Raw genomic sequence first — 24,883 nt, 5'->3', positions numbered from 1 at the left:
TAGGCGACGTCTGTGGAGCTCTCCTCGCGCAGAGGTCGAGCCACACAGGTAACTCAGAAAAAAAATAGAAAGGAGAGGAGGAAAAAAACTGCAGGGGTTGTTATGGAGTTCGTGTGAAAGAAAAACGGATTTCCACCCTTCTTTACCAGTTAAACCAGTATCTCTGGATAGAACACACTCAAGTACTTCAACAGGTAGAGTCTCTGAACGCAAACTCTTTCGTGGCTCCTCTGAAAATAATCTCCCCCCTTTTTCTCTCTGCGTTTACCTCAATTGAGTTTCAGCCCTTTTGTTCGCTCTTCTTATCACTTGGAAAAAGGTGAACCCTCGTGTTATTTTTTATTTTAATCTTTGCTTTAATTGTAGTTTTTACCCTTGTGGTCCCTGATGGCTTCGCACAGTGATACTCTGGTGGTGTTCTTTGGGGCAACAGCTGGTGCAAATGGGGGTAAACTGGGTTCGGATGAGAGGGAAATAATTCTCTTGGTGTGGCAAATTGTGGATCTACATGAGAAAAAGGTACGGACCTTTCTGACCCGTTCGTTCGTTGTACGGTTTCTTATGTACCCAAATTGTTTGTGGCATAGTGTCTATCTGTAGTGAAACAGTATGTTTGACATTTAAATCAACATGGTGTGCTCTCTAAAACCGTCCGCAGCATGCTAGCTAACGCTACATCAATTCTCCGTCCAGCCGTCTTGTTAGCTCACCTTTTACAGGTGTGCGACCATAATTTAACAAGCAGGTGAGGACGGTAGTTTCACCTCATGGAGAAAACACACCGTTTTGGTTTGGCATGTCAGCTTCTTGATATAGGCTAAACAACGCTTTATTGACAATTAAGTGCTTTTTGCAACTACATTGTCAATTGTTTGTTTGACTTTTGTAAGAGTTCATTTTTTCTGAATGTGGGTGTTGTAGTCTATAATTTGCCATAAATTAGCATTTTGTTTTACGCTGTGTTCTGCGCCATGAACCGCTAAATCCATTTACAGGTCGGGAAGCTTCATAGATGTCTTGTCAAGCCAGACACTTTAGAGCTGACAGACCAGTGTAAAGAGGACACGGGGCTGACTGTGGAAGACATCGTTAAAGCTGATCCCCTGGACAAAGTTCTGCAACAGGTGAGTCCCACTAGTCACTTAAGGAATATTTAAGAAGCATTTTACTCTGTTGTTACACACGCACGTAGGCCCAAATACACACACAGGACCTATAAACATCCATTGTTTTTGTAGAGAGATGTCGGAGTGATGGGGCTGCCATAGTTAGAGCCGTTGGGGGTTTGGTGCCTGGCTTAAGGGCACATTGGCAGTGCCCAGGAGTTGAACTGGCACCTCTCCAGCTACCAGTCCACACTCCATTCCTGGACTTGAACCGGCCACCCTCCGGTCCCTATTTACTTGGCGTGCGGCGACCCAAAAATTTCTTTCCATGTGAAATAGGCCTTAAAGGTCCTGGTACTCAGTTTTATACACCATGTTTGAAATCTCTCACTGGGGTACTGAATTCATGAAAAGCACAGCAAAAGCTCATAAAACCTCTATGCCGTCGGCAACATTGTAAGAAATTCAGAAGCTAATTAAACCGAGGCAATTTATCTCTGACAGTTTATGCCCAGAGCAAGATGGGACATGACAAGCCTGATTCAGCATTGAGCTGTAAATTAATTTGAGGAGTGTCAAATTTCCCTGATGACATTTAGAAAAATGGTCTTTCACCCGGTTGAGATATGTCATTTGCCCTGACAGTTAAACTCTGCTGACAGTTTGTAAAAGCTAAAGGGCTAGGATAGGCAGAGCCCGAGGCATCTGACGATAAGGAGGAGTCGCAGGTCTAGTCTTGTCTTGGCCCTGCTGCAGACATCTGGAAGGCGGAATGTTTACACGGGACCGCACCTCTGTTTTAGGCTGCAGGACAGACAGGAGGGGAGACTTTCAGATCTTAGGCTTCATCATTAGCATGGCACTTCTTGACATGAATTAGCTTTGTGTGTGTGTGTGTGTGTGTGTGTGTGTGTGTGTGTGTGTGTGTGTGTGTGTGTGTGTGTGTGTGTGTGTGTGTGTGTGTGTGTGTGTGTGTGTGTGTGTGTCGACAAGTGCTTATGTTGCCAAACTCATCTTCGCAAGAGTGTTTGTTTGCACTGGCTGCATCTTTACCGCCCCTCCAGTATGTCATAGTTTAAAAACCTCTCATTATCATGCTGGACCAGTGTGTTTGGGTTGATATTAGTGCTGCTGTGGTCTAAATACCATGCATGTACAAGCAGGTTGGTTGGGCTAATCAACTGAAAATGGGTTGTTTTCTTTACATTCTTTCTGGGGGTTAATAGCAATGATGCTGCTGGGGTTCTAACACTAGCTTAAAACACTTAAAATTTCATGGGAGTTTGGTCCAAATGCTGAAGTAATTTATGCCTCATACAGACCTGGTAAGACTTCAGCTCCACTGTCGGTTAGTTTGTGTGCTGAACCTTCAAATATTAACCCAAGTAATCAGTTTGTTCTTTTCATACCTTTCTCTCACCGGTTACTTTCTTTCTCTGTTGGTCATTCTAAGATTAGTTTTATCCTTTTGATACAGGGAAGTAAAGGAAATGAACATTTTTCTAAGTAGTTTGAAGCGTTGTACAGAACTGCAGTATAGAATGTGTTTTTTTTAGATGGGGCAGTCCATTTCATCTTATTTCAATGATAGAGGAAAACAAGCACCTGCCTTTTATTGGTGGGCTGTGTGGTCTGAGAGAACGCTGTGGAGATTAGCAGGGTTGTTTGCCAGCTAAACTCCATAACATTGGAAACTGTTTCTCCACAAAAAAAATCATGCTAAATCACCACTTTAAATATTGTCTAGTTTTCCAGAGATGTGCTTATACGTTGCTTGGAAATAAGCCATTCAACATTAAAAAAAAAGCATAAAATGACTAATCAAGTAAATAAATATTAGTTGACTAAAACCAAAGTGTGTGTGTGTGTGTGTGTGTGTGTGTGTGTGGTTTAGCTGTTGTCAGGCTGCTGCTGACTGTACAGGCTTGGATTTAGTCTGGGACACTGACAGCATGTCACAGCCTGTAGGGAGCTGCACATGATGGGAGACCTCACACACCTTGTTGTTGTGACACCGTTTTTCAACTGTTTTAGACCACAGACAGAAATACTGACTACTGGCTTCAGCAGTGAGTGGAATTAAGGATTAGGTGCTTGCTTACAAAGGTACCTATATTGTGACATTCAACTGGATGAATCGCATCTAAGAGGGATTCACACAAGCTGGATTTTAACACTATGGAAGAAAAGGCTGCACAAAGATCACATGCAAAAATCACTCTGATTTGAATGAGCCCAATCCTACGATGATGTATTCCTGTGTGTCCAAAGACTTCTAAGACCAAAGTGTCAAAACGAATGCCTTTTTATAAAAGGAAGATTTTAAATGAATGTTGATGTTTTGTGCCTGTTGCTACAATGAACAACAACAACAACACAACACAACAACAACAACAACAACAAGAAAGCAAGTTTTCGGGGGAAATCAGACTTAAGACAGGAAATTGCTGGAGGAGAATATTCTGATCTGATTACTTCAGAATCATGTTTGCACTCATGTAACTTTGTAAAAGTGTTAAAGATAAGTCTAATGTCAGAAAACATAGTATACTGTATATGACACAGCAGCTTGAAGAGAGACACACAGTGGACACTTTTCTGTGTGCATGTTCGTGAATTTTACACACACTGGAAACTTATTATCTTTTCTGTTTTAGACATTTATTTCAGTTGGGACTTTTTCTATTAATATTTTCTTTCATCTCAGTCCACGGTCAGTGATTATTCTGTGCATGTTCTTGTGGTGCACATGCTCACAATGTAAAAACCTTGTTAGAAACTGGCTTAAGAATAAACATTGCCAGTGAAGAAAGTGGATTTTTCATTTACACGATAATCTATGAACTGTGTGGATTTTTGTCCAGTTAGAATCATTCTGAATGCAAGCAGCGGCCAACTCTTGTCATGAAACGTGCCGATGTGCTGTAGTGGCAGTGTGTGTGTTTGCCCTTTAGGTGCCTTTTTTAACAGTTAAAACAACAGGGACTGCCCCAACACTCCCTGCTGCTCTTATCAGAATTTGTTTCAGCCACCACCACCCCACCTCACCTCTGCATACAAACAATCCAGTTAACCTGGAGAGCAAATTGTGATAGGACCATGTTCAAAGGCCACTTCCTCCCCCTCATCTGTGGAAATGCTTTCCAGAGGGTGGAGTGAGAGCGAAAGTTGGTTTAAGATAAATTTGGTTATGTGTGGATCCCAAAATTTTTGGGGAAACGGATGTTGATTTTGAATTCAACTAAAATAAATGGCTTTCTTTCTTCCTATAGTAAGAGGGCATTATCATATAGAAAGTGTGACATGGGTTAAAATAGATAGCAGAGCCAAGCTTGCCAGTAAGGCATGATAACAATGATTGTATCATTGAAATAAAAAAAATGTAAGCAGTACAGCTGGATATTTATTGGCATGGCTATTGGCAGCAAGTTGCAAAGATTATACAGACAATCTTAGTATAAAGTAGAACATGAATAATGGGTGGTTTGATTTCACACATTGCACATTAAGAGCCCGATCATGCTAATTGAAAAAGAAAAGTAGCCAATTTAAGGTGGAAGCACTCTGACCTTTTTCTATGTTCTTTTTCTTCTCTGTGGTCTGTTCATGAGTTTGGCTCAATGGCCTGTTGCCTCTACATATCTATCAGTGTGAGATTTGTCTTCTGTTTAGCTTATTTGCTCAACTGAAACTTCTTTTTGACACAGTGGAGAAAGGTAGTGGGGGTGCTGCTACGTCATCAAAAGCATTTGGTTATTTCTCAGTAATCCGGCTTTAGTAATTGGCCAAGGCGGAGCTGCATGCACAGCTATGAGCAAACATTAGTCCTGTTATCCTGTAAACATGAAATTATTCAGTATGGCTGCACTTAAAATGTGCTGATGAATTAATCTACACAATTTTGGAGTATCATAGTTTAAGATTTTTGTGTTTACTGAACAATGAAAGTTTAGGTATTAAATTGGATTAAAGAAGATACCTCTTGTTTTTTGGTGTTGTGAGCTTTCAGACACATACCTGAGAAAAATCATCTCCCTACAGTGAAAACTGTACACGTGACTTCCTGAGAATTTGCACATTCAATTAACGAGGGAATTGAAATCTAGGGACTTTGAATTCCACAACTGTCTTTTTTTTTTATTTTTTTTAAACTTCTTGTTTGCTACTTACTTTGACAATTAACAGCTCCACCAAAGGCTGTAATACAAGATATGCTGCTGAGGTGGTGTGTTGATACTGTGGTCAGGAGAGTTTGTTTACCTTAGCAATGTAATATGCAAATTGAACTAGACTTGATCAAAACATGTAAGGGCAGGTAGATATGAAGTTGCCAAAACATCAAGAGTTAATTATATCACTTTATATTGTGAGTATAATAATTAATATACTCATTCCCTTGAAATAGATCTGTCCTCTGTGTACATTGTTTCACAAATTGTTTCTGGGTTCCACCCTTTAGTTAGTCACAATATTGTGGTTGACTTAACCTATTGTTCTCACGTACAGTTTATCGTAACCCCCTAAATTAAGAAGTAATTTAGGTCTGGGATTAGAATGACAGCCAGAACAGCGCATTTCTCATCCAATTATCCTGTTGTGTATCTATTGCAGCTATAACAATTAATAACTGCTATATCTGAGCCAGGCCACCACGCCAACATTCACTTATTTAATAGCTCTTAGACAATGTGAAAAGCATCCATACGGTCCATATTCCATATTTGTTCAATCTTGAATGTCTCATTGTAGGTCTAATTCCTAATATATAAAGGACATTTGTACTTAATTATCAGACAACATACTTTATCCTTTTCATACGGTTTGTCAGCTAACATTTTAGAACTTCCCACTTCTAACACATGGACCTTCTGCATCTCATGTGAAACACTTAAATGCTCAATCTAAAACCATCATATCTAAGAACTTTGTGGTGCTTTCCTTCTCAAATGAGCCATGGCAAAACAATTGGAAATTGTACAGGGTCTTGAGCTTGCATGTGCACGAGAATATTTGAAAATACTCTAGCAACTCCTATTTTCACATGACCCCGAAAATTGCAGAAACATTTACAGGGTAGGGTGAAAGAGGCTCAGGGGCGTAGTTGAAAGAATGGTAATGACTGTCCACGTCTTTTTTTTACTCTGTATTGCACAATGGCAAAGAGAACTTACAAAAGAATAGTTTTTGAAAATAACTTTTATACATTTTTAAGTTTGGTGACCAGTGATCTTTTACTTGTCCGCTTGTGTTCATGGGCGCTTGCTGTTTTTTTTCTCTGATCGATGATTCTTTCAGGTTTCTGTCCAGCCACCCTAAAACCCTCTTAATCTATGCTGAAGCATTGTTCCCTTGTCAGCACCTGGTACGCGTTGCCAAATAGCTCTGTATTTCTCTGACTTTTAAGGAGCATGCTTCAACATGCACCTCTAATACTTTCTCACTGTCTGAAGATCAGTCATAAATAGCCATTGGCCATGTAAAACTAGTCAGTCATTGGGTTTTAGTTGGTCTCACACCCAGACGGTCTAATTTTGCACTTAGACAGGTGACTTTGAGGATTCAGGGAAGAAGAGAGGAAAAACTAACATGACAACTTTCTGAAGAGGGAAAAGATAGTCTCTTGCATGGTAACAATGAGTAGCAAATGAATACAAGCCGCATTCAAGTCGATATGACTTGAGAAATTATGCAAAGTATTCTGGGTTGGAACCTATGTATGAGATACTACAGATACCCCCGTTATGGTCCCCACATCCTTTCCAAAATACCTTTTTTATAGCTGCTTAGCAAAGCGTTCAACCTACAAAAATAAAACGTGGCTGCCCTTGAAGATTAATCATCTAAAATCATAATAAAACTAGAAGGGCACTCCCAGAGTGCAAGTCTCTGCCAATGCTATGCCCTGTCTCTCATTGGTAATGAAAGTGAAACATAATTTGTATATACGCCCTGTGATTTGGATCCGCTCCAAAAAGTAATGGTTGTGCAAAGGCACTACACCAAGTTTTATGAACATCGGTCCAGTAGTTTTTCTGTAATCCTGCTGACAAACAAGTAATGTAAAACATTCTCAGAAATGCAGTCCTCTGACATGTGTGTTGAAGTGGTGGCCTCTGTTGAAATGCTGCCAACAACAGGTTGACACAACACACAGAATGGGGCTCATTGAATTTGGTAGTTATAAATAAACATGTACTAATATGGGAGTTGCTGGTATCTAGGATTGGGTGTTGGTTAATCCGAGTTTACGTTAAGTGGAGGCAGGCAGGTTGGACTCGTATGGGTTGTTTTTCATCTTGTCTGGCTGTGACTGTTGGTCATGCTAGACAACTGTGATGCTGGTATTTAGTGGTGTGATCATTCCTCTCCTTTGTCTGCTCCCACCCTTGCTAGGTACAAACACTAAAACCTGTTAGACAAGCCTCGTTCCTAATGAAAAGCAAACGCACAAACGCCATTTCCAACTGGTATTAAAATCTAATCTGAGTGATCCGATCACAAGTGGACAGCTATAAGTACAGGTGGGAATCAATGCACCCAGAGCACATTGAGATCCGATCACCTAGACCATATTTGGTGGTTTAGGCCACGTTACCACACTCTTTTAGCTGTGTGTACACATGTATGTGCCTTGGGCCACCACTCAACTGAGCAGAACTACATACTCATTCAAAGTAGGGCTGTCCTCGACTAAAGAAATTCTTAGTCGACTAACACTTATATGATTTTGTCGATTAATCGATTAGTTGATGTAATCGACAGAGCTGTGCTCTTTGAGAGGTGGTTAAGACTAGAAAAGCACAATATAAATGTAGTTAATGAACCATCTGTAAAACTGAGTTTCTCTACAATTAATCCTGCAAAAGTACCACTTTAAATCTTGTGCCTACCAGAAATGTGCTCATGAGTTTCTTGGAAATGAGTGATTAAGCATGAATAACCATAAAAAATGACTCAACTAAAGAAATCTTAGTCGACTAAGACCAAAACGACCGACTAAGAGAGATGGCTAAATATTTCTCATGTCACAGAAACCACTGATAGTAAATTGTTCAGAAAGCAGGTTTAGTGAAAACTCTGTTTGTTAACCCTGAGATGAGAGAAACTCTGGGTTTTCTGTTTCAGAAAGAGAGGTAACTTCACCTCAGAGTCAGTTACTATGGTAACTGAGCCTGTGAACCTAATCTGGTCGGGGCAGGTTTTCTTCAAGAAACCTTGAGTTTCTCTCAGTCTCCTCCCTCTGACACAGCGCTCTTTAATTTCCCCATTCATTCAGTCTGTATCAGGCGCATTTTAGCGCAGTTTATCGGCATGAATAAAAAAATTGTGTTGGTTTATTAACCATGTTAGGCAGACTATAAAACGTTTTTTTTTTTTCTAAAAACATGGCATTTCCTTGTGTCAACGATCTCGTTGATGAAGAAGCTGCTTTACTTTGCAGGGTGTTGTCGGGAGAGCATTTTAGTAAAGCCACTGTAGCGCCATAAGAAGAGTGTGACTGGCTCTGAAACGTGTTTTAAATGTTGTGTAGTGTTCCCTGGACACAAACCAGTAAGAGCCATTAAAAAGGAGTTCCACAGTATTGCAGGTGAATGATGTAAACCCTTTTGGAATAAAAGATTATGAATTATAATTCTGTTAATGATGGTGCTGCAGCCTCAGTGGGATTAGTAGGCCTAGGACTTTTTCGCCCGCAGGATTGCACCTAAATGAAATAGATTATAGGTTCAATACCATTTCACCAGTAATATTAGGCTATACTTATGATTAAATATGATACACCATATATTGACAATATTTACCCAAGCAGCAATTTTCTCCCACGCAAATTCTCTCTTTTGCAGCAGCAGCCGCTGTGTTTTTTTTTTTTTTTTTGTTTTTTTTTTAACTTGCTGTATGTGCGCATGAGTATTTCCGCCGGCCGATCATGCTGTCTTTTTATTGTGGTGGTGCACACGCGTGAACCTACTGAGTTGATTAAACCAACTCATATTAGCTGTTCTGAAACCAAAAACTCAGTTCTCATCTCAGGGTAAATCAGGGTTTGTTGAACCTCCTTCCTGAAATGGGGCCCAGCTCTTATAACCCGGCTGTCTGGAGCTCTGTGCCCCACTGTTGCCTGGAAAAGGCAGCTACCGGTATACAATGTTATTTTTAGATTCATAAAACATCCCTGAATTCCACCAAAAGCAGGAAGTGTTGGGTCTTCATTAGCAATAACTTAACACGACTCCTATAATTGGACATGAAATGTAAAATAAAGCCGATTATAGGAACTAAACTTCAAACCACAGAGATTCAGTTAGAAGCTACAAACGTTGTACACACTGAGACTTTTAAAAACGTCTTTCTCTTCTGCCCAGGTCCCGCTGCTCATCAGTAGACCTCCTTATTTTGGCTGTAGGCAGCGCTTTTTCATTAGTCATTGCACACTTCTAATGTATGATTTATTTGAGTTATAACTGAAATGTGCATATATACACACTCATTCATTCACTCACTCACTCACACATAACCAGCCTATATGCAAACCTTTTTGCATATAGAGCGGGAAAGTGATCCAATTACAAGTGGTCACTCAAAACGCATTTGGAGACACATTCCACCTGGCAGGTGGGAACATGTACATACATACGTACGTATCTACAGCTCAGAACGGATTTTAATACCAGGTGGAAATGTGGCAACAGTCAAACGCAACAGCACCTACACTTGTCTGCCTTAAGATTAAAGTACACTGTGTAATTCTGACTTTCACATAGTGGGTAGTGTTTGCACAGCAGATACTAGAACCATATTTGACCCATTTATTTTAAAGTCACAATGTTAATTCATGTAAATTAATGGGAGTGAAATAATCCGAAATCCGAGATTTTTAGGTATTCAGATTTGATATTGACAGTCCCACTTTCCTGTGATGGGTACACATTTTAAAATATTCTTGTATTTTCTCCTTGTTCTTTGCTTTATTACGCAGTTCCAGCAGTCAGTGTCATCAGAAGTGAAATGTCTCGGCAGAAGCTCTTTCACACTTTGCGTCAACAGTCCCCTTGTCATCCGACAGGCCCTCCACCCCGAAGCTTCCAAAAAGGTGTGTGTAATTTCTTTTAAATTATTATTTCCTCTTTTTGTGTTCCTAGTTATACATCTGACACAAGATGGTGTCAGCATAACTTTTTCTTCTGAATTCTCTCTTTTGTTTATCTTTGTCTGCTGGTAGCTTCCTAGTGTGTCCTACTATGTCATACTAAATCCTTTGTTTTTTTTTTGTTTTTTCCTTTTCAGAATCTTGTACTTCCTGAATGTTTCTTTTCATTTGTGGACTTAAGGAGGGAGTTTCACAAATGCTGCCCCAATGCCAGCCCCTTGCAGAAGCTCACACTTGCCTCCATGTTAGAATGTATCCTTTGCTAGTAGTCATATTATTGAAAACCCCTTTAGCTGTATATTTCAAGGAAGATACAAGGAAGATTGTTAATGTTTGCAGAACTGTATTATAGATTATATATAGAACTGTATTTACTGAGTGTATATAGGCTTTTCATTGCAAATTCAGTTTAGGTTTACTGATGTATAACAAAGTAGACACAGATCCTTGCAGCATGGCACGTCAACAAGTAGTACAAATTCAAAATAACAGGCCAATTAAGCTAGTGGGTGTCCTTAACTGTGTGTGTAGATGTTGGTCTTCCTGCTGTGTCAGAGCAGTCGATGGGGGCGAGGGAGGTGAGCAGCATGGTGCAGCTGACACTTCACATCCTGGCTGAGCCCTACAGTAAGTAACTCCCACCCTTTGTAACTAAAATGATCAGACATTAACCTAAAAATAAAAATATATACATATATGAACACCAATGCAGTAGCATGCACTGTTTGCAAACAGTCATTGTTATGCATTAACCTTTGACTACCTGATGGTTTGGGTTTATACAATCGGCACCGTGACTGCAAGACTAAAGTCTTTGCATTGTACCACAATTGTCTTGCCTCTTTTTAATTGTATGAAGCTGGAACATAGCCCAAATATTCAGAGAGAGAACACTTTTAACTAGAAGGTGTAGTAGTTTGATCATTGAAGAATGTCTTGATTATATTATTGCTAATTAACGAGCCAGAAATCTTATACTTTACTATTCTATACTACATTAGACGATTTACGGGTTGATGTAAGATGACTCCAGATATGTTTCCGTGCAAATAAATCAAACTTTAATCGGACAACTTCTATCTTGACTGTGGCAGTTGCCTCTGGCTTTATCCTATTAATAACAGCCAAGTATGTCTTTTGGGTGTGACAAGTAACAGGAATGCAGAGTGCTTAAAGCACACACTGCTTGGCAGGGTAAACCTGTTCACTACAGAAAAGAAAGAACATTGTTTTGATCCTTAGAGATGCAACAACACACTCAATCATACAGTTTTATTTTTATTTATTTTTTAGACCACAAGTTCTCCTGTGTTGAAACGGTGAAGTACAAGTTTGATTCCGGCACATGGTATGTATTAACTTTTCAATAGATGTACATGTATCTCACTCCATCTTTGTTCCTACCACACCTGTTCGTCTGTTGTTTACAGACTGACAACCCCCCTTCAGCCATATTCAGCTCTCAGACCTCGGGCCCTTAGCATTGATTACAGCAACAAGGAAACCACAAGTGTGTCATTAAAGCTGTCCAACTTTGCCATCAAGTGCTTACCTGGCTATCTAGTAGCAGAACACCAAATCCTGTTGCTCTCAGACAGTCAAAAGCCAGTCACCTTGACAACCCCCTGACATTTAATCATGGGAGTGTTTTACTGTGTTAAGCACTTACTGTGAGTGGCCTCTGTGTCTGCAATCTATAGACAAGCTCTTCAAATTTGACACAAGCAATGGTGTATTTCCTAAAAGCTATAGTCATCTGCAGGGATGTTTTTTTTAATAATCTGTTGTAATTATTCTTCCTTTCTAAATATAGTCAGAATGTCATTAATGTTTTTTTTTTCTTTCTCTCTTTTCAGCAGCAAGACAGAGCCAGTAGACAGTGAGACGGTGATCAGAGCACGGGGGCTTCCATGGCAGTCTTCAGACCAAGACATTGCTCGCTTCTTTAAAGGCCTCAGTATTGCCAAGTATGTTGGACTTGATGGACATATTACAACAGCCCTGTTACTCCATTGAACTTTATTTAAACTTCTACTGCAGAAAAACATTTTACGGTGCAGGGGGTTTGATTTCTTTTCTTTTAAACTGCTGGTGCTCTCACTTTACCATTGTGATTGCAAAATCAGTTTTGAAATTTTCTGTAGATTGTAGATCATATAAAATGCTCTTTTAAAAGTACATTCAACCTCCAAGATTAGTGTTAGTCCATATCATTAACTGTGTTCGTACTCATGCAAGTGTCTGTTCACCTGTGTTTCAGGGGTGGCGTGGCCTTGTGTCTTAATGCTCAAGGCAGGAGGAACGGCGAGGCCTTAGTTCGTTTCATCAACTCAGAACACCGGGACCTGGCCCTGGAACGCCACAAGCACCACATGGGTAGCCGCTACATCGAGGTTAGATTCAGTTCAGTCATTCTTGTTCAGTCGTACTGTAATTTAGTTTTGTATGTTTTTAAATGATCAGCTGAACACTAAACCCCTCTTTAAGTATAAAGGTAGTTGATGTGAGTCTGTAAAATGTCTTCTAAACTAAACGATTATATAATGTTTGTTATGGCTAAATCTAGTTTTCCTCTTGTCTTCTCAGGTCTACAAGGCCACAGGAGAGGAATTCCTCAAGATTGCTGGAGGTCAGATTTCAGACCTTTTTTTTCCCCCTCCTCTCTTCTCATCATGTTTGTTTGAGGAGTCCTAGTGAAAGGCTTTCTGTTGGTGTGAGGTAGACTTTTATTTCATGACTTTCTCACATCTTTGAGGAAAAACAAGACCACATCTGTAAAAGAGCAGGTCTTTAGTGACCGTGAAATAGGGGATCTCATTTGCGCTCCGGCTCTCTCTCCTATTACCTGTGTCTTTACCTCATCCTAGTAACACTCCAGCAGCTTATCTTGGACTAATGAAAGACGCTTTGTGAGGAGCGTCCCCCCCCCCCCCATCCCTTCCTCATCCCCAGTCCAACCCTTTGAAGAGAACATTCACTCTCTGCAGCAGCAAACAGCAGCTCACCTGTTCAGTTCTGCCTCGAGCTGCACTCCCCCGAGGGAGAGGCGGCTGACGGCCAGTGAAAGGACTGGCTCAGTGCTGATACAAAGGGGGTGTGAAGAGACAAAGGCAGGGCCCGGAGCCTCTGGACCATAGAGCAGCAGCCACCAGTAAGACAGGAAAGAGATAGCAGACAAAGAAACACAGTCACACAGAGCAGATAACTTACAGTGGCTGCCAGTCTGACTATGGACTTTACTCAGATGAGTTAAGATCAGTACAGATTGACAGCACATTGGACTTTAAGCAAATAGTTCAAGCAGACCCGACACAGCTGCATTTATCAATAGACATCAATTTGAGGATTTGTTTCACCTTTTACCCTACAATACAAACCATAAATATGGGTCTGAACCACTGAACTTTATATCCACAGTGTTTATTACCTTCATGATAGATCATCAAAATGCTTTTTATCTGTCTGGACATATAGTTTAATTTGTTGCATCTACTGTAAACTTTCTACATAGTTACAAAGTGATCAAAGACAGCCATATACTTAAAACAAAACTCACTGTAACTTTACAAGGCACTGTTAGCAAATGTCCTGTATGTACGTACAAACTCCTCTGACATGAGGTCAGTTGGTTTAACAGCAGTACACAAGATGGAGTTACTTGCAAATTTAAGGGTTGACTGTGAGATAGGACGAGATGATTAGTTTTTATAGCCCCTGTTTTCTTGGTCATATAAGCTAACGTAGTAGTCTCTTAGTTTCCTCTTAGTCTCACCCCAAACCGATTTCTTCTTGAACTACAGCAGAGTAAAGAGGAACATGATATAAACAGGAAACTAAATGCAGAGGATTGTGTAATGGGGGTCAGTGAATAAAGCTGTGTGAAAAATCTGCCATGGTTCAGCTGGCTGTGCAAGACCAGTGTAACACTTTGGTTGCAAACCAGCCATTTTGCTTGTAAGAACACCTTTTTGATTTTGTGATTTAAAACTACTTTAGATTTTATAATAAACTTTTATTTCTGTAGCACTTTTCTTTTAAAAGGGTTACAAAGTGTTTTTCAGGAAAAACAGCTGATTTAAAAACCAGGAACAACATAAACAACAATGAAATAAAATTATATTTATATATATATATATATATATATATATATATATATATATATATATATATATATATATATATATATATATATATACACACACACACATACACATACACACACACACACACACACACACACACACACACACAGCTGCTCATAAGTATTCATACCCATGCTAAAGTTGACTAAAAAGAGGAATAAAAAAATCATCTTTTGGAAATTGATCTTAATGTCCTAATTAAAGAAATGAGGAAAAATCCGACCTTTTAAGGACACCAATTTTTTTGTGAATGAATAATGTATTGTAAATAAATAAATGTTCTTCCTTAAAACACAGGGGCCATAATTATACATACCCCTATGTTAAATTCCCATAGAGGAAGGCAGATCTTTATTTTTAAAGGCCAGTTATTTCATGGATCCAGGATACTATGCATCCTGATAAAGTTCCCTTGGCCTTTGGAATTAAAATAGCCCCACATCATCACATACCCTTCACCATACCTAGAGATTGGCATGGTTTTATTTCAGTTAGCCTAATAGCTAACTGAGCTAAGATCCATATCAATGCAAATCAAACCAGCTATTAGGCTAACTGAAATAAAACCATGCCATTTAATGCTTTTAAAAGTAATAATTTTTAATTTTTTAAATCAATACGGAAAATGACAGGCAGCCAGTGTAATTTGGCTAGCACAAGAGTTATGTGTTTATATTTCTTTGTGCCTGTTAAAGTTTGTGCGGCAGCGTTCTGCACAATTGGAGTAGGTGAAGGGAGATCTGGCTGATAAAAAAAAAAAAAAAAAAAAATATATATATATAAATAAATTAAATAAATAAATAAATAAAGTGCATTACAATAGTCCAGGCAAAAAGAATAAGCATGTTTAACCTTGTGTGAATCAGAAGACAGAAAAGATCTGATTTTCGTTATCTTTTTAAGCTTAAAGAAGCATGACTGAACAACTGAAGTCTTTATTTGAGCATAGAAACAGATCTGCATCAACTATTATGCCAAAATTTCTAGCAGTCAGTTTCATATTTTTTGTGAGGGAACCAAACTTGCTGTGAACTAGGCTGGGAGAGTTTATTGGACCAGTGACTATGATCTTGGTTTTATCCTCATTACATTTTAAAACGTTTTGCAACATCCAGCACTTGACATCATTGAGGCAGGCAAGGAGGTAATGTAAGCTACTGGAGTTACTGGACTGAAGAGGGACATATAACCCAATGTCATCTGCATACCAATGATGGGAGACACTATGGTTTTGAATGATCTGGCTGAGAGGAAGCATCTATGTAGAAAACAGTGGGCCAAGAATGGACCCTTGAGCAACACCACAATTGAAATGAGCAATAGAGTAACTAGCATTTTCTATAAGAACAGAGAAGGTTCTATTTGAGTTTCTGTGCACACATGAAGACACATAAACCTTGTTTGAGTGTCACTTGGATGGTCGTATGATGCCAGGGGTTTCATTGCTGTCCTCTTGACTCTAGGTACATCTAACGAGGTGGCCCAGTTCCTGTCCAAAGAGAACCAAGTGATTATTCGTATGCGGGGCTTGCCGTTCACCGCAACACCCCAGGAAGTGCTGTCCTTCCTTGGTCCTGAGAGCCCAGTAACAGATGGTGCAGAGGGTCTGCTCTTTGTCAAGTACCCTGATGGACGGCCCACTGGCGATGCCTTTGTGCTCTTCTCTTGTGAAGAGTACGCCCAGAATGCCCTGAAGAAGCACAAGCAGATCCTGGGGAAGCGGTATATCGAGCTGTTTCGGAGTACTGCGGCCGAGGTGCAACAGGTAAATTCTTTCAGTTGTATAGGCTAAGGAAATCTTTGAGCTCTAATTTTTGTTATGATGTGAAAAATATGTATGTCATATTATTGAGACTACTGCTGGCAAAATGTGCCAACATACTGCATCAAAGGATTTAAAAAGATGTAATGTAAAAAATACAGAGACCATTGGTGTTGTGTATGGAACAGGAGGTGGTCCATTTTAGAAGATTAGTTTTGAGCTCCCCTGTGCAAGATACCTAATGCATTTCGGTTTGCGTTGTGTAATTCCAGAAATGTCTGTTTCTAAATAACATTACGACAGGGAATATGAGGGGAACTTGTGGCTTTGGTTTTCTATTTCAGACACACATGCCATTCCTTGGCAGTAAATGGAGAGAGAGCCCTCTTGAAGAAGCCTTTTTTTGTCATCAATGAATCATTTAAAAAGAGGTTCCCTGTTATGCTTGATAGCAGTCAACATGGTAAAGGTTACTAAAGAACTGATGTCATGACAACTAAAAAAAACATGGTATCAAAAGTATGTGACATCAGTCGAGACATCCGATAAATCAGATGATTGTGGCATTTGCCCAATTGAAAATAACATTTATGTTATTGCACAATGTATATGTACATTGTTCTTTTAATTACCCCGGAGAACTGCTGCTCGTTCCTGTTGGCTGTGAAATGTTAATAACAAGTGGACCATACCTGATTCAACTTTTTTTCATTTTTGTTTTTCTGTGTACATTTTCTTTTTGTGTCTTAATTTGCACATGCAAGCCTCCTATTGACAATGCCGGATTTCCTCTGTGGAGAATAGTGTGTTAACCGTAGGAGGTTTTAAGCATTTGCTGAAAACAAGCAGTAATTACTTTTTATTCATCACCGTCCTCTTGTTTGCCAGGTCCTGAACCGCTATATGTCCGCACCTCTGATCTCCACACTGCCCCCTTCACCCATCGTGCCTGTCCCGGTCCTTGCCACACCTCCATACCTTCAAGCGGCCAGCAGCACTCGCGACTGTGTCCGCCTTCGTGGTCTTCCCTACACTGCCGGCATTGAAGATATCCTGGAGTTCATGGGAGAGCACACCGTAGACATCAAACCACACGGAGTCCACATGGTCCTCAACCAACAGGTCAGACTGGTGGGGAGTCGTGGGCTCAGGCACCTAACTGTAAAGCTTCATGTCTTAAAACCATGTTAAATGTCATCCCCCTTCACACTCAAGTCTCTTTATCAGAAATCACTATAGTAGAACAAAACATTGCAAGACAGATCAAGTCCAAGCAATTCTACATTATGATATTTTTGTCCAAGTATAGCAATAAGTGAAAAGAGGAACCTTGGAAGGAGCCTATTTTACTGTTTTATAATTATCATTTACCCTACAGATTGTTCTCTTCAGACAAAGTCCCACATAAATGTGATGCTGTTTAGACTTTCCAACCACCACATGAATTACAGCATTCTAGATATATAAAATTGAGCAGTGATAATCACAGATGCATCAATATGCAATGTTAGTTTGTTTTTAATAGAACAAAAAGCTGATCTCCAACTACTGTATGACAGAATTTAACGTGAGTTCCTAGCCCTATCCTTCACCAAATTTTAGCCAAATCCATCATGCCATTTTTTCAGTGAAAATGCCACCTCCTCTGAATTTGAATTGTTGGTAAATGTATGCTGTTGTGCTCACTGTCTTTAATTTATTCTGTCCGTTTCCTCCACCTGTCCTCTCTGCAGGGTCGCCCCTCTGGTGATGCTTTCATCCAAATGAAATCGCCTGACAAGTCATTTATGGTGGCCCAGAAGTGCCATAAAAAGACCATGAAGGACCGTTATGTCGAGGTGTTCCAGTGCTCCACAGAGGAGATGAGCATCGTGCTGATGGGAGGAACCCTGAACCGCAGCGGCCTCTCCCCTCCACCCTGCAAGCTTCCCTGTAGGTTAACTCCACCAAGTGTGTGTGTGTGTGTGTGTGTGTGTGTGTGTGAGAGAATCTTCAATGATCTCACGATTCGATTATCATGTCTTCGATTTGATATCACGATGCATCAAATACATTTTTCTTTTAAAGCCATATAGGATATTTAATTCATAGCTTTTCAAGCTTCAAAAACAAAACATTCTGCAGTGCTCTAATACTAAATAAATTGGATACATAAAACTACAGCACTGAGCACATGGCATTTCCTGAATGTGCAAAACATAACAGAATATGTAAACAGAAAGGTTGTTAGGCCTTAAACATTAAATTGTAAACAGAAATAATCGATTATGGCATGGCCGATTATCGATGCAGCATTGTCCATGTCCACGATTCGATGCATCGATTATTTGATTAATTTCAACACCTCTAGAGAGAGAGAGAGAGACTGTGTGTGTGTGTGTGTGTGTGTGTGCGCGCTCCTTCCTTCCTTCCTGGAACAATGATGCCAGTTGAGACGGGACTGAATCCAACTCTATGTACTTTGCTTTCTTATGACTCATATCTGCTTTAGGTGCTGGAGATTAGATTGGGATTGGCAGCCACTAGAGAGCACCTTCAATTCTTACTTTTCTGTGTGCATTTTTTTAATTAACAAATCTTTACCCTTTTTATCTTAGATTTATTAAGTGGTTTCCTGAGAGAGGTGGTTTTGCCTTTTACTAACCAGAAAAGTCATGGTGATATCTTTTTGCATGTAGTTTGACCCTGACTAACCTGGAAACACGTCAGCCTCCACAAGGTCAGCAGTGTTGTGTGTCACTCTATTGACATTGAGGGAGACCACCGCTGCCCACAGCCCTCACGGATAGTGGCTGTTTGCGTGTAAATACATCCATACTGGCATTTGTGTTTACACTGTAGGTATGAGAGCCTGAAGGACACAGTAAGCTTTGTAAATGAAAGACCTGGCATACAGAAGGTGTTTATGGCAAGCTCTCCAGTCTGATGTGGTGGTGGGTTTTTTTTCTTCTTTTTTTTAGAGGTTGATTGACCAAAATAGTTGCTGAATTTTGTCTGGCAAACAATACATTTTATTTCTTCTTTGTTTCAGCTCTAAATATTGCTAATCATTCTGCCTTAATCAGGAGATACCTTAACCATTATTATGTGGTGTTTCAGTGCGGTCTGGATCCTCTTTTGCAAGCTCGCGCTTCCTTTTTAGTAAGAATTGTTTTATTGCTTAAGGTTTGTTGAAATTTATAGAACTGACTGATTCAAGTCTCAACCCTGACATCTAATATGTCTTCACTCATAATGACTGGGAGTATAGTGTAGCACAAGACACATTGTTTCTGTACAGTTTGTAGCCTGTTGAAATCCCCATGCGGCATGTTGTAAATGTTAATTTACGATCTTTATACTTCCTTTTACTACTGGCAGGACTGTGCTTGCACTGAGAACATGTAAATGACCAGACTCTGTATGTATATATTTTGTCGTTTCTGTAGGTCTATCTCCCCCCACGGCCTACGCTGCCTTCCCCACCCCCCCTACCATTCTCTCTGAGGCGGCCCTCTACCAGTCCCCCCTGCTGGCTCCTCCCAGACCACCTCACACCGTCACACACAGCCCTGCTCACACTCTGGCCTACTACCCTCCTCATCCACATCTGTACATGAATATGAACATGAACTACACAGCTTACTACCCCAGGTTAGTACATCACCAGTAACAGCTAACTACTAGGTCATTGAAAAAGTTTCTCATCTCCCTTTATTTGTACCGTCTGCCTTAACTTCTTGCTTCTTTGGTCCTTTCAAATGTCTTCCCTCCTTCACCTGACGTACTCTCTCTCCAGCCCCCCAGTTTCTCCTTCCACAGTTAGCTACTTTGCAGCTCCACCGGGAGCAGTGGCAGCCCAACCCCACCCTGCTGCAGCTGCCGGCTCTTCTGTGCTGCCTCAACCTGGCGCCCTAGTCAGGATGCAGGGCCTGCCCTACAACACTGGAGTCAAAGACATTCTCAGCTTCTTCCAGGGATACCAGGTCAGCACATGTTACACTGAAATGAGGCCACAGATATAAAAGTGCATTGGTATTTGCAAGTAAGTTAGGGGCCACCCAAAGATGCCCAGTGTGTACATTTGCAGCTATAGTCTGCAAGAGGATGGCTCTCAAGTTTATTGGCAGAGAAAAAATAAGCTATTGAGGTATTTTTTTATTTTAACTGAGTCAGTTTAGCTCTACTTAAAATGCTCACACACTTGGATTAAAGCCGCACCTTCTTTCCAGAAGGCCCAGTGCAGTGTTACATTAAGTTGTCCTCCTTTCTTTGTGCTTCCCATATTTTCCGCTGCCAGTCTAAATTAGGTGGAGTCCTCTGAAGCAGGTATGAACCCTGACAGGTGTGGCTTCAGTTTGGCACATCGGGGAGGGAAGAGTAGGGAGTTTGAGGTGAGGGGTTGTGCTGCTGTTTTGGCATAGTTTGGGTCTGCTGTTGGTCTTTATGGCTTATGTCATTTAGTACTGGTACAACCCCTATGCCTTGGTGTGTGTGTGTGTGTGTGTGTGTGTGTGTGTGTGTGTGTGTGTGGGGGCGGGCCTTACTTTAGGATGTAGCCAGCATCAAATTTACACCAAATAAGATCTTCTTTTAAGTTGCACTCTGTAGAGCTTTACATGCTGACTGATGAAGCAAAGCTAACTCCAGTCCTGACTGTTGGCTGAACTACCGTAACTGTATGCTTAATGGGAGTTAGTCTGTGTTTTTCTGGCAGCAGTAGCAACTCTCACACTGGCCTCGGGTGAGAAAACAGTTCCCACACCAGTATTGGTGTCCTTTACGTGTGCGTGTGTGCGTGCGTGTGTGTGTGTGAGATTTGGTGTATGTCTTCCTAAAAAACCCTGAGTATTTTTGAGAATATATACCTCTGCATCTTGTGTGTATGTAAAACTGTGTACTGTTCATGTGTGAAACCATGTGGAGGCCTTCCACCCTGACTGTCCGTTCATTATCATGCTATCTGTAGTACGCCCCTGACGAGTACAGCGGCATGGTTCAGATGAGTGAACAGGCCCGGAGTCTGATTCAGCCCAAAGAATGGCTCTGTCTTTAGGCACTCACCCCAAGGTAAGAGGAGCCTCCAGACCAGAGAACCAGAGTGGACGGAGAGGGCATTTCCTTCACTTAACTAACATCTATATGTTTAGGCTAACGCACAACATGCAGCAATGGACCAGCATTTAACTACCCAATAAGCACTGAGTTGGTGATTGGTGGTCAAGTTAAAGGTTAAAGTTTGGGTACATTTTGTTGAAAATGTCACACTCTAGGCTACGGGAAACATTATCATTTCAGTAAGTATATTCAAACATGTAGCAGGTGCCTGCTTCACATTGAAACCTATTAGTTTAACTTTTAAATGACGGCACGTCTTTTAACCCGCAAATCACCAAACCAATGCTTGTTGTGAGTTTGACCACACTAAGTAAGCTCACTAAATCGAAATGAAATCAGATCAGAGCATTTTTTGCAATCCACACATCTTGCAGAAACGTTGTAGCTTCCTAAATAAGGCGAGCATGAAATTTCATGTATTGTGCTCACTATGGAAAAATTTTTACGACATAAAGAATAAATAAAACGAAGGTTCTTACCATGAGAACAAATCACCACACATGAGCCATTATACACATGCCGGCCACATAATAATTTGACAGGACTAATCTAAACAGGAATGCCTAATCTAGCCAACAAAGTTCTGAGCTCCTGACCCGGCATGTCGGCCTGCTGCTTCCCAAACAAATCTGCCTCATAACTGAAGTCTCTCCTGTACGCCTGTTAGCAGTGCTGAGTCCTGACACCTAAATCATGAGTGAATACATAATAATACATATAACACAGAATGTATAAAATATCGGGGACATTTGTTTACTTTATTGTTGTGTTCTCTGAAGTGACTGCAGCTCAAAACTGTTTTCTTACAGGCATAACACTGAGATTCACTACTGTAGACATGGCTGAGTTCTGGCTGATTCTGTGCCTGTCTTGTGCCTTCCATTTATTCCTTAATGTGGATTATGAGTTCAGTTTTACAACTTGGACCGCCTCCTGCAGAAAATTTGCATGCCGTATGTTTGCGGAAGATGACAGCCGTTCTATGCAGGACGTTTGGTATTGAAAGTGTGGCTCTAAGTAATCATTAAAGAGATGAAATGAATGATTATTGACATGAAAATCTAAATCTAATTATTAAATAAATGTTTAAAGGGTTGTAACGTGATATCAGGAAAGTGGTATTTTGTACATTCTGTGTATAGTGTTACATACCCAACATGGACCTGAGAGAGGTATTAAACCGTAAAGTCACTCAGGATTCACGTGTTGGCACATCCGTGTTCTGCAGTCACAGTGAAAACTATTTGTATGCTTCTTCCTCAAGGAGAAATACGACCTTCACAATCAATTGAGCTTTTTAATAGTGATTTAAGAGTTATTGTATCACTCTTTTTGTTTTTAATTTTCTAAACATGGTCACCTAAAGCATTTGGTTATATTTCACCAAACGATACCGTTAAAAGACCAAGCACTACTTACTGAGCAGAACAGAAAAGCATTAGATACTTTCATATTCTGCCTCTGCTAACGGAAGTATCGATTTAGGATCACTACTAACATTAAAAACTGCAGTTTCCCTCAGTCTTGATTCAGCACCACACACACACACACACACACACACACACACACACACACACACACACACACACACACACACACACACACACACACACACACACACACACACACACACACACTAAATCACCTCATGAAACCAGGGCCCACCTCACTACCTCGACTGTTTCCAGTGGACGTGCTGAATGTAATGTCCCGCTGACACCGTCTCCCTCTCTCCTGCTCTGACATGTACACTTAATGGATTTTACTGCTTTCGTTGCTAATGTAATCCGTGACTTGTTTCATACCTGCATGTCAAGAAAACTGATTTTTTTTTTTTTTTTTTTTTTTCATCAAAATGAAGTTTGATGCAAGACGTGGATGCATGCAGACTAACTGATTACTGTGTGTGTGTGGTGCCTTGTGGGTTCCAGGTACCCTGGGAACAGCATGTACTCTGCTTTTGCACTTTAAGCTCTGCCCATTAATCTTTCTTTTTTTTCTACCTAACTGGACCGGTTTGATGAGATGATCTTTTCCCAGGGCATTTTTCGTCCTCGGCTTTGTGGGCTCCCTCTGGTGTTTTGACGGTGCAGCTGCATCAAAAGAAAGTGACGCTTATTGTCTCGCGTGTTCGTCTCCGTTCCTTTCTCTTTCTGCAGCTCCAGCCAGACGCCGTTCTCATCTTGTACAACTTCAGTGGCCAGTGCAGCGGCGAGGCCTTGATCACCTTCCATAGTGAGGAGATCGCCAGGCGGGCCGTAGCCGAGCGCTCCAATCACCCCTTCTACGGCCAGCAGGTCCACTTGGCCTTATGTAACTGACCACTAGCCGTTCATCTCTGTCCCCCGACTCCCCGTAATTTAACCTCCCATTGAAGAGCACTCGCCTCCCAAAAGCATATTATGCAGCAACAGTTTTTTCCAGTTGATCCCAGTGCCACTTAAAACAGCTATTGAACCTCTCCCTTTTCCCGTGATCTGCCATTATGAATACACAGCTGGCTGGGACACTCCTGAAGCTGTTTGTTGGAGTTTGGACATCACTGGTGAAGCAGCTGAAGTCAGTAAAGCTTCATCTTGGGCTAATGACTTTGTGGATGTCCAGATAGCATTTCTGTGTATTTGTGCCTTTTGTAAGAGATGGTTGTGGAGATAAAATGGTGTGGAGCCTGGACAAATATGCATATATGTGCCCCCCCCCCCCCCAAATATGTCTGTACAGATGTTTATCCTGAAATGCTTGAGGCTGTACAAACCACTTCTGCACATGATCATTGTTGTATATTTCTAAAATTTCCCTCTTAACCACTACAAGACTTTGACTTTCCAGAGTTTATCCTTTGTGTTAGCTCTATGCAAACACAGATGTGGGTATGTGCATGCACAATGTTTAAGTTGATGGCCTCTAGCAGTGTAGTGGTGCCATTAAAAAGAGAGAGAAAGAAGCCATAAAGACTACTGAAACAACAGGGGGAATATCTAACTGTAGTTCTCAACTGTACACCACAGATGTGCCAGTGTACCAACTAATTTGTAACTTTTTTCTATAAAAAGCATTTATGTGTATACATACAGTATGTCATCCCATTTAGATATTTTCCAAGCACTACAGATTGATTTTCTCTAATGTAAGCGTTAAGTGACAGAGCGTCTTTAATGGAGTAGGACAAACTGATTCTATTTTTATTAATCCCATTTCCCTACGCATTGTTTTGAGATTTTGTTATGAAATATATAAAGTCAGAGGCGTATCTTGAAGCCTTTTATAATGATCGACCTCAGCTACTAGATCGCCGTTTTGGTTTCCAGACGATTTGTAACGATCAGTCTGTAGCTGCTTTAATTCCTGCTTATGACCAGATTACTGTGTAAAAGCTGCATGAGTTTTTCTGTGGCAGGCCAGCTGACAACTGCCCCCCCCCCCCCACCCCTCTTTACCATGCCTACATTACCCAGAGTGCAATACTAGCCCAAACACAGCTAGGTCATCCTCTGGTGGCAGAGGAGTTATGTTTCTTTTGTTGCAAGTTTGTCACTTGTATGAATTTAGATCTGTGTAAGACTGTACACAATAAATAATGTTGACAATGATCCATGTTTCATTTGGTCTCATTTAAAGAGATGAATTC

General features: G+C 40.6%; 1 protein-coding gene across 4 annotated transcripts; it reads left to right on the top strand.

Moving 5' to 3' along the window:
- The first annotated feature begins 16 nt into the window (after positions 1-16).
- esrp2 (epithelial splicing regulatory protein 2) lies at positions 17-24,845 on the top strand. 4 transcript variants are annotated; one of them, XM_035999339.1, is made up of 16 exons: positions 17-194; positions 367-519; positions 996-1,124; positions 10,084-10,197; positions 10,392-10,506; positions 10,786-10,881; positions 11,548-11,602; positions 12,111-12,221; positions 12,515-12,647; positions 12,841-12,883; positions 15,860-16,161; positions 17,047-17,280; positions 17,892-18,090; positions 19,587-19,791; positions 19,937-20,123; positions 23,415-24,845. In XM_035999339.1, exons 2-16 carry the CDS (start codon positions 388-390, stop codon positions 23,574-23,576), a joined length of 2,217 nt encoding a protein of 738 aa, XP_035855232.1. In that variant the 5' UTR covers positions 17-194; positions 367-387; the 3' UTR covers positions 23,577-24,845. The 4 variants fall into 4 exon arrangements, with proteins under 4 accessions (XP_035855232.1, XP_035855234.1, XP_035855233.1 ...); XM_035999341.1 differs by lacking the exon at positions 17-194 and adding an exon at positions 21,107-21,207 and having other exon boundaries at positions 201-519; XM_035999340.1 differs by lacking the exon at positions 17-194 and having other exon boundaries at positions 201-519; positions 12,114-12,221.
- The last annotated feature ends 38 nt before the right edge of the window (positions 24,846-24,883 follow it).

The sequence above is a fragment of the Sander lucioperca genome, chromosome 3 (assembly GCF_008315115.2).
Source record: "Sander lucioperca isolate FBNREF2018 chromosome 3, SLUC_FBN_1.2, whole genome shotgun sequence".
In the NCBI taxonomy this organism is placed as follows: Eukaryota; Metazoa; Chordata; class Actinopteri; order Perciformes; family Percidae; genus Sander; species Sander lucioperca.
The sequence above is the reverse complement of the archived record's forward strand: the minus strand, read 5'-3'. Positions and strand labels throughout refer to the sequence as shown.

What these genes read in the sequence shown, in the direction of transcription:
- esrp2 (XM_035999339.1), top strand. Translation starts at nt 388, where the DNA reads ATGGCTTCGCACAGTGATACTCTGGTGGTGTTCTTTGGGGCAACAGCT. An exon ending in TGGATCTACATGAGAAAAAG is followed by an intron (nt 520 to 995) that starts GTACGGACCTTT and finishes ATCCATTTACAG; the next exon opens with GTCGGGAAGCTTCATAGATG. An exon ending in TGGACAAAGTTCTGCAACAG is followed by an intron (nt 1,125 to 10,083) that starts GTGAGTCCCACT and finishes TTTATTACGCAG; the next exon opens with TTCCAGCAGTCAGTGTCATC.